Source organism: Sceloporus occidentalis, unplaced genomic scaffold (assembly GCF_023333645.1).
Source record: "Sceloporus occidentalis isolate IW3139 unplaced genomic scaffold, rSceOcc1.0.p SCAF_20, whole genome shotgun sequence".
In the NCBI taxonomy this organism is placed as follows: Eukaryota; Metazoa; Chordata; class Lepidosauria; order Squamata; family Phrynosomatidae; genus Sceloporus; species Sceloporus occidentalis.
This window is the reverse complement of record NW_028317000.1, coordinates 7,473,364-7,485,774: the sequence shown is the minus strand read 5'-3', so window position 1 is coordinate 7,485,774 and position 12,411 is coordinate 7,473,364. Positions and strand designations below refer to the sequence as shown.

Sequence of the window (12,411 nt, the reverse complement as noted above, 5' to 3'; positions counted from 1 at the left end):
AGCAAAAGAGATTCAACCTCAACGTTAGGTAGAACCTACTGACAGTAAGAGCTGCTCAACAATGGAACATAGTCCCTTAAAGAGCAGTGTACTCTCCTTCTTTGGAGGTCTTTAAACAGAGGCTGGATGGCCATCTGTCAAAGATGCTTTGGTTGTGAGTTCCTGCATGGCAGAATGGGGTTGGGCTGGATAGCTCTTCCAACTCTATGATTACTGTATATACTCATGTATAAGTCTAGAAATTCTATTCAAACAATTGACCCCAAAAACATGAGCTGACTTATCCACGGGTCAATGTAGGTACTTTAAATCTTATTTTTTAAAAAGGAACCATCCCCTGGTGAAAGGCAAGAGTATCATCTGTCCTGGATGCACTGTCCTTCCTCCACTCTCTCATCCATCCAACCTTTAATGTGAGCACAAATAATTATGTCTCCTGGAGCTTTGTAAGTTCATTGGCATTGTTTTCCTTTGCTTCATCCTTTAGATTTGCAGTTCTCAATCTGTGGGTCGAACGACCCTTTCACAGGGGTAGTCTAAGACCACAGGAAAATACATATTTCCGATGGTCTTAGGAACGGGACTAAAATAATTTTATGGTTGGGGGGTCACCACAACATGAGGAACTGTATTAAAGGGTCACGGCATTAGGAAGGTTGAGCACCACTACTTTAGATCCTTTGTTACATGCCGCTAAGTTTTACCCTCGACATATCCATAGGTCATCTCAAAATCCATAGTTTTGGCACCTTGAGTTATACATGAGGTCGACTTATAGTCAAGTATATGGTATATGAGAGGACAGTGTCTTCCTGTGCAACTTTGGGGGTGTAGGGGAGTCCCTTACAGAAGGGAATGTCTATGGGATTGATGTTCCTTGCATCTGCCATCCAAGTGGCCTGCCCTAACCTGTTCTTCTTAGGCCTTCTGTCTCTGTTTGCTTGACTCCAACCTCCAGGGTTTGCTTTGGGTCCGCCTGGTCCCGGCAAACAGCAAGGAGGGAGAGGATGCCCTGGATTCCTTCATTCTGGGTCACAGGAGACAGTTTGGGTTATAATTGCGAAGAAATGGGCTGGAGCTGGGCTCAGATCACGAACATCCAGGGCTGTTTCGCAACCTTCCAGCAGTGCTCTTAATGGTTCCCAGCAGAGTGAATTTGGCGGCGGACTTGGGTGTGTAAGCCCAACTTTGGTGTGTGTGTGCAAAGACAAGGGACGGGAGGAAGGATTGCATCTTCTTCCCTTTCTAATTCAGCAAGGAAGGAATCTAGGGAAGAGTGTATGCAGAGACCCCGGGGGAGATTTGAACTCGTGATAGTGGGAGAACATGTTTGGGTTTGCCTCTGTTTGCATGCATCTGTTTCTTCTTTAGCAACCGTGCAACCCCCAAAATCGCAGTCGTCAAATCTTTGGGACACAAGAAAACCCAGTGGAACGAGAGGTGGCCACCGCTTCCATTTGCAAAAAAGCGCTCTTCCCTAGTGCGCTTACCAATATAAAACTTTACAGTTTTTATATTTACAGGGGGGGTAGATGAAGAAAGAGGAAGGCAAGGAGAACAGAAAGTTGGGTTTGGAGGATACACATGCTGAGCCGTTCTTTCCAGGAAAGCACGAGGCTTAGCAAAAGTGTGCCAAGTCAAGAACATTGCAACCTCCAGATGTCTTGTTGTGGAAGGAGTAGCCCTGCTCATTCCTGGAGGGGGCATCCTGCCCTGTCATAGATGGGTGTTTTTCTTCCAGGGTTGTGATAATGACTCCACTCTTTGCCCCGTTTGGCAGGCGCGGAGGGCAGTTTCTCGGTATCCCTTGGCTGCCATCAAAGGCCGTGTCTTGGCTTTTCCTGTTGCTCGCCAAGGTTGCCTCTTCCTTCTCCTCCAACTCAGAGGTGCTATCAAGGGGTAAATCCCAGAGTCCCCTTAGCAGGACAAGAAACAGGAGGGCTTAGCTGTGTAAACAAAGTCGCTGCAAAAATCATATTAAAAATGCCCAGCGGTGAAGTCATTCAGTCTAAAATTATCGAATGGTGCCATTACAGAAAATGCAGGCATGCCACTAGGATGCAGCAGCCGAGTCTCTTCTTCTTGTTGTTCTTTGCCTCCAAATTGTTTCTGACTTATGGCAACCCTATGGTGAGCCTATCATGGGACCTTATCGCACTAGCGAAATCCTGTTGAGAAATGAGATTTAAACTAGATTTAAATTAGAATAGATGGAATAGATGGAGACACTGTTAGATGATTCCTTAATTGGTTGGAAAACTGGTCAAAGAATCGCCTACAGAGTCATAGTCCAACGCTTAAACCACTGTGCCACACTGGCTCTGTGTTTCCTACTTGGATTGTTGTACATTATTCAGCACTTGTTTTATTGTAAACCGCCTTCAAAGGCTGAAGTGCTACAAGATCTCTTTACATACTGATTCTACAGACTAACACGGCTATATCTTTGAATTCTACCACTTTAAAATAGTTTCGGGATGGGTGGAAATGCTATACTGGTTGAGTCTCCCTTAACTATCCAAAATACTTAGGTCCAGGAGTGTTTTGGATTTTGAATTCTTTTATTTGTTTGAATTTTGGAATATATATATTTGTGTACATAATGAGATATCTTGGGAGATGGGATCCAAGTCTAAACACAGAATTCATGTATGTTTCATGTACACCTTCTACATATAGCTTGAAGATAACTTTATATAATTTTGCACATGAAACAAAGTTTGTATACATTGACAAATCAAAAAGCAAACCCATGAAAAAAGTTTTGGTTTTTGGAATATTTCAAGATTCTGGATGATAGAGACTTAACCTGTACCAATTTAATAAATAAAGAAAGGTTAGACCATATATGATGACCCATGAGCAGATTTTGTTGTGGTGTTAAGGTGCGTTTTCGCAGAGGGGGGGAATGTTTGGGTTACAACTTCCACAAACCTTTCTGTGGTTGGCAAGGCTGCCTGCGAGTTGTAGGTCAAATGTTCACAGGGCCAAAGTTTTCCCAGTCTTGTATTTAAAGGTAAATTTTGAATAGTGAGCCTTGATTTTTCCATTTTATATAAGGGACACCATTTTGCTCTGCCATTATCTTTAATGGGACTTGAGCATCCACGGATTTTGTTATCCACGGGGGATCCTGGAACCAAACCCTAGTGGATAACAAGGTCCCACTGTGCTTATTTTGCTTTTGAACCCCAAAGAGGAGCGCAGCCGTTCCAAGTTTCCCACCTGACACAAAAATGGCTCGGCAATCCCAATGGGGCCACTCTCCTGATGGATGCCCTTCCCTTCTGCCTTTCAGTTGTGTACGTCTGCTGTTCCCCTGAGATTTTCCATGAGCTTATGGTCCATGCCCATCACGAGGGGCTCACCACGGGCGACTATGCCTTCTTCTACATTGACCTCTTTGCGGAGAGCCTGCAGAGTTCCCACTTCCCTGACCGGCGGCATCCTTGGCAACGTGGGGATGGGAACGATGCCATCGCTCGCGAGGCTTACAAGGTAAGTGTGCTGGAGCATTGTTGGGTCTCTGGGCACACATTCCTTGTTCACACACCTTATGTATGCACAGACATCCTCTACAATTATAGCACAACGACTCTGCCACAACCACCATAGTGACGTTTGGTGGGATTGTGGGTGGGAGTGGACGAAGAATGGTTGCTCTTTGTATTCATGAGAAAATATTGGCAAGGGTCTCCCCCTTCCCGCCCCGTCTCCTTGCCATTTTATTTGTGAAGTCTTGGGCCTCATTCCCACGTATAGATAAATTGGTGCACCATCTGAATTGATGGATCGATCCGACATCGGAGCGTGGTTCACACTACACTTGCCCCAGTCACATTTTCTGTCCTTTTCTGGATCCAAACAACCCACTTGTGGTTCCTGTTCACGAATGAACTGATTCAAAATGATTTGGTTCCAGCTGACCGAAGGGGAAATTTGAATTGATTCCAACCTGCTTGTGGTTCACACTTGCGCTGAATTGATTTATCAAAAAAGAAGCGGGGGGAAAAATCAGCGTCAAAAAGATGTGGGTTAAATGGGTCTGGCACATGGCCCCCCTCTCGGAATCGCTCCAGCGATTTGGATTAAGTGGGAACCAGGGTAATTTGAACTGGTTTGAACCGAATCATGATCCGGTAGTAGTGGGAACGAGGCCCTGGATTCTAATGCTACCCAGAGCTTATTCAAATGGGCCTTCAGACCCGGCAGCAGATGGAGGCAGGGGCAGGAGGCATTGGGGAAAGTGGAGGAAGGGGTGTTCCCTTACATTGTGCTCAGCTTTCTTTTGCTTTTCTCCATCCACCAAAGACGAGGAAGGAAACGAGATAATTCTCCCGGACAGAATAGCCAGCTGGTTGAAGCTATTAATAACCCCAATGAGCCGAAAACCAGAATGAATAGCTGGGGAGGGGGGAAACGTTGGCCTGGAAGACGACTGGAGTTCGCCTGTCCCAAGATATGAGGTCTAGGGCACTGGATCTAGTAGGTTTTTAAGTGGTTGGGGAAATTATGGCTCATATGGCCCATGGGACCCAAAGTTCGTCTATGAAGTCTCCAGAACAATTGCTCAGTTTTTGCCCCCAAACCAACCCAATCCCATCCCCAGAATGGCCACAAATGTAGGATTTTACATCTTCTACCCCCTGCCCTGTTTTCTCCCCCAAACAAAAAAAGGCTAAAAATTGGCCAGAATGGCATCTGGAAGTGACTGCCTTTTACTTTTACATTGCCTTCCCTCTTGACCTTCCGCAGGCCGTGATGATCATCACATACGCTGAACCCACAAATCCCGAATACCGGCCGTTCCTTGAGGAAATCAAGCAGGCAGCCCAGGAACAGCACAACTTCACCATGCAAGAGGAGCTGGTAAGGATTTGGGATTCATCTGCCGACACCGGGAGGACAGTTTGACCCGAATGAAAGGAACATATTGTAGGCTTGAGTTTGGAGATACCCACTTCCTTAGGGTATTGCAAGTATCAAACAAACCTGGGCAGGTCAGTTGTTGGAAGGTATCCCATCGCACTTGGAATACTGTAGGCAATTGGCTGTTTCATGGGGCTGCCATTTGCTGCATGCTCTACCCCGATCTTCCATTTTGCTTTGGGCTCCACTCCCAGGGCTAAATACTTTGCTTGAAGTTGAGTGCACCGTGTAAAGCAACCCCATGGGCTGCCATTTTGCTTCGGGCTCCACTCCTGGGACTAAATATGTTGCTTGCACTTGCGTGTGCTATGTAAAGCAATGCCATGAGCTGCCATTTTGCTCAAGCTCCACCCCATGAGCTGCCATTTTGCTTTGGGCTCCACCTCATGGGCTGTCATTTTGCAAATGTGACTGATTTAGTGGGCTTTTAAGTGGGTGGGCAAAGTATGGCCCTTGGGCCACATAACAACCCATGGGACCCCAGTCTTGGTCCCTGAAGCTTCCAGACCAATGGCTCATGGCGTTGTTTTACATTCTACACACAACTGCAAGCAACATTTTGGGAGTGATAGTCCTGCTTCTAAACCATTTTTGTTTTTATAGTCCTGGACGGAACTAGACACATGATTTTTACACAGTAACTTTCCATGCTCTTATCTTGCTTCAGCTTCTGTTTCTCTTTATTTTCCCCACCTATATAACATAAAAACACATGAAATACATAACATTATAAAATAATGAAATACATAATGTTATAAAATAACAAGATATGGAAGCAGGCAAGCGTATAATAACATCAAATACATACAAATAAAAAACCCCAAGTCTAAACTAATACAAATAATAATAATAATATGTTTTATAAATAACACAGCACAATAACCTGATCCTTATATTATATTGACCTCTATGTTTATGTAAACCTCTTAATGTCGGATTTTGGAATATTTGCATATATATATATAATGAGAGCTAGTTTGGAGATGGGGCCCAAGTTTAAACATGAAATTCATTTATGCTTTGTATGCACTTTATACACATAGCTGTCTTAGTCTGTAGAATCAGTATGTACAGAGATCTTGTAGCATCTTTGAGATTAAGTGAAAGAAAGAAGTTGGCAGCAAGAGCTTTCTTAGGAGTTTATCCCATGAATATCCTGGAAAAATTGCGTAATTACGCAAAACAATTTCACATGATGTCGCACAAAACCAGCCATTAAAGTGGTCACAAAGAAGCATTAATGCATATCTTTTTACTTTCAGGCTTTCAGAGACAATGCATTTCTGATATCACTTTATTTGCGCAATTGCACGTGATAATCATCTGTGCAATTACTTGCCATTTCTGCTTATTTACGGGATGCTTTAAATGCGCTTTAATCTCTCTTTAATGTCAAAATCAGCCCCAGTGTGATAAACTCCCTAGACTTAAGTCTCCTTCTTTAGATGCATATAGGAAGTAGAATGAAGTCTCCGAAAGCTCATGTTGCCAACTTCTTTCTTTCAGTTAGTTTCAAAGGTGTGACAAGATCTCTCTACCTATCTGTATATAACATTTCTGATAATTTTGTGCACGAAACAAAGTTTGTGTACACTGAACCATCAGAAAGCACAAAAACTCGTCACTTGGAGGATTTTGCCATTCCAGATAAGGGAAACTCAACCTATACTATTGGTTTTTTATTGCTGTTTGGAAACAGTATGATTTGAGACTACACCACCTGGAACCATCTTGTCGGGGATGCTGGGTGTGGGTATCCCAAATCCTCCAGTTTTCCAAACACTGGCTATCATGAGTGGAACGTTTGCTGGGAATGTGCTTCCACTCCGGAGACATCCATCTTGCTAGACATCTATCTTGTTAGTAATGCCTGCCTGGTCTTTGTTTCCCCTTCCAGAAAAACTTCATTGCTGCTGCCTTCCATGATGGAGTAATGCTTTATGCCCAAGCTGCGAACGAGACTTTGCAGTTGGAGGGCTCCATTTCCAATGCCACAGTCATCACCCATCAGATGTGGAACCGCACTTTCTATGGTCAGTGTCACTCAGGTGCTCCAGATTTTGGGCTGTTTGTGTGTGTGTACTTATGTTGTTACTCTGTAGTTGTCAGGGAAGGCAGTGGTTGCACACTTGCTTTCATGCAAAAGGGCCCAAGTTCAGCTCCTGCAATTTCTACTTTGAAAGCAGCTGGTGATGAGGAAAGGCCCTTTTCTATCTGAAGCATTGGAGATCCACTTTAGGTTGGAGTAAATTGGGATGGGCAACAGCATGGCAGGGTGGTTACAGTGTTGGACTAGGGAGGCCAGGGTTTGAATCCTGGCTCAGTTTTGGAAACCTACTGGGTAGCCTTGGGCAAGTCACACTATCTCAGCCTCAGGGGAAGGCAGTGGCAACCCTCCTCTGAATAAAATTGCAAAGGAAAAAAAGATTTCCCATAAGGAGAGGATCACCATAAGCTGAAGTTGACATGAAGGCACATAGCAACAATGCATTCTCCAACTGTCTCAATTTGGCAGGGACAGTCCCAATGAAGGAGACGTAAGTGCTGTGGAGGAGAAGGCACACCCTTGTCAAAAATCTGACTGAGTAATGCTGAGTATTGTCTACTTCTACCTTGCAGGGGTCACTGGGCTCCTAAGGATCGATCAGAATGGTGACCGGGAAACAGACTATTCCCTCTGGGACATGGACCCTAAATCGGGGGAATTTGAGGTCAGTGCTGGAAAAGAGCAATGGAATCCAAGTACCTTCATTTGGCATGATCAATCTCACAGGGTTGTTGTTGTGATAATCATTCCTAGAATCATAGAGTTGGAAGAGACCACAAAGGCCATCCAGTCCAACCCTATTCTGCCATGCAGGGACTCACAATCAAAGCATCCCCAACAGCTGGCCATCCAGCCTCTATTTAAAGACCTCTAAGGAAGGAGACTCCATTACACTCTGAGGGAATGTGTTCCACTGTCAGACAGCGCCTACTGCCAGGAGGATCCTCCTAATGTTGAGGTGGAATCTCTTTTCCTGTAGCTTGCATCCATTGCTCCGTGTCCTGTTCTCTGGAGCTGCAGAAAACAAGTTTGCTCCCTCCTCAATGCGACACCCCTTCAAATACTTAAACAGGGCTATCAAGTCGCCCCTTAACCGTCTCTTCTCCAGGCTAAACATACCCAGCTCCCTAAGTCTTCTCTCATAAGCATAGTTCCCAGGCCCTTCACCATTTTGGGGGCCCTCCTTTAAAATCAAGAATGCTGCATTGAAATCATTGCAGGAAGGGCAGAATATAAATGTAGCTAGGAAAAAAATGAATAAGAATGTAACAATCCATCAGAAAGAGACACTGTCCTGTTCTGCATCCTGTTTTCTTTTGTGGCCCAACCAGCATGAATGAAATTACCCCCAAACCGCCCCACTTCTAGAACTTGATATTCTGGGGTACACTGCCTCTCAACGTGGAGGTTTCACTTTGTTATGATGGGTAATAATAGCCCTTGTTTAACCACCAAGAAAATCAAGACGGTTTCTGGAAAGCATCCACTGGTCAGGAAACTCACTTACGTTTTTGTACCAAGGAGATGCAAATCTCCGTGGCGATGCAATACCAAATTGTTCACACTAGGTATACCATGTTTTAACATTTTAATCCGGTCTGTCATTCACACTGGAGCCACTTTGCACCATCATAGCAGCGCCTCATGGCCAGGAATGGACCCAGCGTATCCGGATCGATTTGGTAGCACTTTTGCACTATTGAAGATTTGAATCGCTTTGCCACCTAAAAAAATATGCTGTTAGGTACCCAGTGCAAAATGCACACAGTTAAGTGGGATTTACACACCCACAAACCATGCCGGGTGCATTCAAGGCCAGTGTGAACGTCCCAGAAATAACCTGGTTTCACACTGGGTTACTTCCGTTGTGTGAATGACTCCTCAATTCCCAGAGATATACAGTTCTGTGATTCTGAGAACAGCAATTGCGGCTGTCATAAAGGTATTGGGTCAATGGATGTCTGAACCCTTTATAGGGTCATGTAAACAAGGAGCTGTCCTGGGATGCTTCTGTCAGTTTCTCATTGTGCGACTGTGTACTTCTTTGTGATCGGCTGTCAAATGTGGAACAAGACTAAGGAACCCTTTTTGACCTGGGGACTGAATCCATTTGCAGAGAGGTTCGCAGGAACCACATTCCCAGGTCAAAGCCAAACAGGTAGAGCTAAAACTCCCTGCATATTTTAGTGTACAACTCTAGTGTATCTCAATGGGGTTGATTTCAACATTAAAGAGAGATTAAAGCATCTTGCAAATGAAGCGGAAATGGCGAATAATTGCGCGAATGAGTATCACATGCTATTGCGCAAATAAAGTGATATCAGAACAGGACTTTTGGAGAGGCATTCCAGATTTCTAGAATAGGGGGGAAATTCATCCAAAAGCTGGGGAAGAACTGAATGATGCTTTCCCATCTAATAGCCAGATTTGGGTCCCAGGTCTGAGGTTTATTACTTGTACTATAGTACAAGAGTGGGCACAGTGGGTCTGCCCCATTTTGGCTCTCTCTGAGCCATTAAAAAAACACAAAACCCAGTAAGTGATCCTTTTTCTGTTGGAAGAATGCCTATCCTGTGCTTAAGTGGCTCAGGGAGGGCAAAACTGTGGAGAAATGCCCCCCTTTTGAAGGCCTTTGGAGCATTTTGGGCAGAATTATTTGGCAGAGGGATGTGCCCTTCCATGGCATCTCTTGGAGACTGACGCAACTCCTTGCCCTCTGACAATTGTCCATCCCTGCCATAAAGTATGACCGTTAGGCTGTCGTCATATCCTTCTCCTTCTCTCCTTTTCCCTCACCCTGCTTTCTACATAGATTGTTGCTGATTACAATGGGACCACCAAGAAAATTCAGATGGTTTCCGGAAAGAGCATCCACTGGCCAGGAAACTCCATTCCCAGAGATGTGCCATTCTGTGGTTTTGAGAACAGCAATCCAGCTTGTCATAAAGGTATTGGGGACGAAGCTGTTACCTTCAGATGGCTGGGCATTCTTAGTTCTATAACCCCCAATTTGGTGGCCTAATGACCCTACTCCAGATTTAAACCTAAGGTAAAATTTCTCTCTGCGTATAAGAAAAAATGTGTATGCTCAAACTCCATTTGTTTTAATGAGTGAGCCCTCCCCCATGCGCAAGGTTAAAGCTGCGTATGGCACACCTGTGTATGGTGTGGGTGCGCTGTATATTCCAAAAAGTAAACCTCAATTTTGCTATTTTATATAAGAGTCACTATTGTACTATCCATTGTATTCGTTGAGATTTGAACATCCACATTTTTGGATATCTATTGAGGCTCCTGGAACCAAACCCCAGTAGGTATATGATGTATTTCATCTTGTATTTTATCAGTGTTGTAAGCTGCCTCGATCCTGTTGGAGAGGTGGGATAAAAACAAATTATTATTATTATTATTATTATTATTATTATTATTATTATTATTGATATGAATGGCCCATTGTATCTGCTGCCAAATCAACTTTGATTTAGGACAAGCCTATGAATGAGAGACCTCCAAGAGCCTTGATCCTCGACTACTGGGCTCAGGTCTTGCAAACTCAAGGCAGCCATGGCCATCCAAAGTTCAAGTCTATGAAAACTCCTTCTACCAGCTCCTTCCTTTCAGTCAATTTCAAATCCATGCATCTGAGGAAGTAGACTCAAGTCTACAAGAGCTCATGCTCCCAGCTTTTTTCTTTCAGTCAGTCTCAAAAGTGCTCCAAGATCCCTTTACAATGGGAACTGTCTGAGGGATTGGGGTTGGCTCCTCTTTCCATGCTCTTTTGGTTTTTCTTGCTACAGCCTCCTTCTCCTTGCTGGAGATCCTGTCCCTGGGGATGACCCTCTTCCTTTCCATCATCATCATTGCTGCCTTCTTTGTCTACAGGTGAGTTCTCAGGTGGCTACCAGGAGATTTTGGGTGTTCTGTTGATGCATTTGTTGAAAACCATGGAGTTTTCTTGGCTAGATTTCTTCAGTTCACCCAGTGGTTTTCCATGGCCAAGCAGGACTTTGACTTTCCCAAGGTCACCCAGTGGCTTTCCATGGCCAAGCAGGACTTGGCTGCATCAACAGAAGTATAGTGTCTAGATCAAGGGAAGTAATATTGCCACTCTGTTCTGCTTTTGTTATACCACACCCAGAATACTGTGTCCAGTTCTGGGCACCACAATTCAAAAAGGAAGTGGAGAAACTGGAGCATGTCCAAAGGAGGGCGACTAAAATGGCGAAGGGTCTGGAAACTATAAAGCCCTATGAGGAACAACTTAGGGAGCTGAGGATGTTTAGCCTGGAGAAGAGAAGGTTAAGAGGTGATATGATAGCCCTGTTTAAATATTTGAAGGGATGTCATATTGAGGAGGAAGCAAGCTTGTTTTCTGCTGCTCCAGAAACTAGGACCTGGAGCAATGGATATAAGCTTCAGGAAAGGAGATTCCACCTCATCATTAGGAGGAACTTTCTGACAGTAAGGGCTATTCGACAGTGGAACACACTCCTTCAATGGAGGATAGTGGAGTCTCTTTACTTGGAGGCCTTTAAGCAGAGGCTGGATAGCCATCTGTCAGTGGAGATGCTTTGATTGTGATTTCTTGCATGGCAGAATAGGGTTGGACTGGATGGCCCTTGTGGTCTCTTCCAACTCTATGATTCTATGACTTTGGACTCCCAGATTTGTAGTCCTGCACTGAAACCACAACACCACACTGGTTCTAAAACAGACTTTTCTCAGCAAGATTTCTTCAGAGGAGGTTTGCCATTTCCTTCCACTTAGGCTGAGAGAAGGTGACTTGCTTGAGGTCAGCCAGTTGAATGGGGCTTTGTACCCTGATCTGCTAGAGTTCTAGTTCAATACTCAAACCTGCTACACTCCGTTTGCTCTTAGGGTACATCTACACTATAGAAATACTGTAATTTTGCCTGTCCTTGTGTTGCCCTCTCCCTGCGTAGGAAAATGAAACTGGAGAAAGATCTGGCCTCAGAGCTGTGGCGCATCCACTGGGAGGATGTCCAGTCGAGCAACTTGGAGAAGAATTTGCGCAGCATGGGCAGCAAGCTCACTCTCTCACTGGTGTGTATCCGTTGTTGTTGTTGTTTTGTTCTGGCTGACACATAGGTACATATGCCTATTGAACCCTTCCACACACAAGATTACACACTCTTGTGCAATTTTTGTTCTTAAAGAACTGACTTGCCTACCAAACCAATCTCAACTTTGCAGTCCGTTTCAATGTTTGGATTGCACTTTTGAGCATTCAGACATCTACATATGTTACCTTATAGAAATGCATGCAACAATCATGTAATAATAATAATAATAATAATAATAATAATAATAATAATTTTTATTTCTATTCCACTTTTTTTGCAAGGAATCAAAGCAGATTTCAACAGAATAAGGATAAAACATGATGTAGGAAGAGCCTTATTGTTATCACTACC

At 44.2% G+C, this 12,411-nt stretch overlaps 1 protein-coding gene across 2 annotated transcripts in view; it reads left to right on the top strand.

Annotated features, from left to right (window-relative positions):
* Window positions 1-12,411, top strand: part of LOC149301861 (atrial natriuretic peptide receptor 1-like) — a 43,436-nt gene that overhangs the window by 12,726 nt on the left and 18,299 nt on the right. For both annotated transcript variants that reach the window (XM_089483825.1, XM_089483826.1), the window contains exons 2-8: window positions 3,299-3,498; window positions 4,756-4,869; window positions 6,827-6,962; window positions 7,549-7,640; window positions 9,789-9,924; window positions 10,774-10,858; window positions 11,920-12,040. In XM_089483825.1, the coding sequence (XP_089339951.1) occupies window positions 3,299-3,498; window positions 4,756-4,869; window positions 6,827-6,962; window positions 7,549-7,640; window positions 9,789-9,924; window positions 10,774-10,858; window positions 11,920-12,040 (884 nt within the window). The remainder of the gene's footprint in view (window positions 1-3,298; window positions 3,499-4,755; window positions 4,870-6,826; window positions 6,963-7,548; window positions 7,641-9,788; window positions 9,925-10,773; window positions 10,859-11,919; window positions 12,041-12,411) is intronic.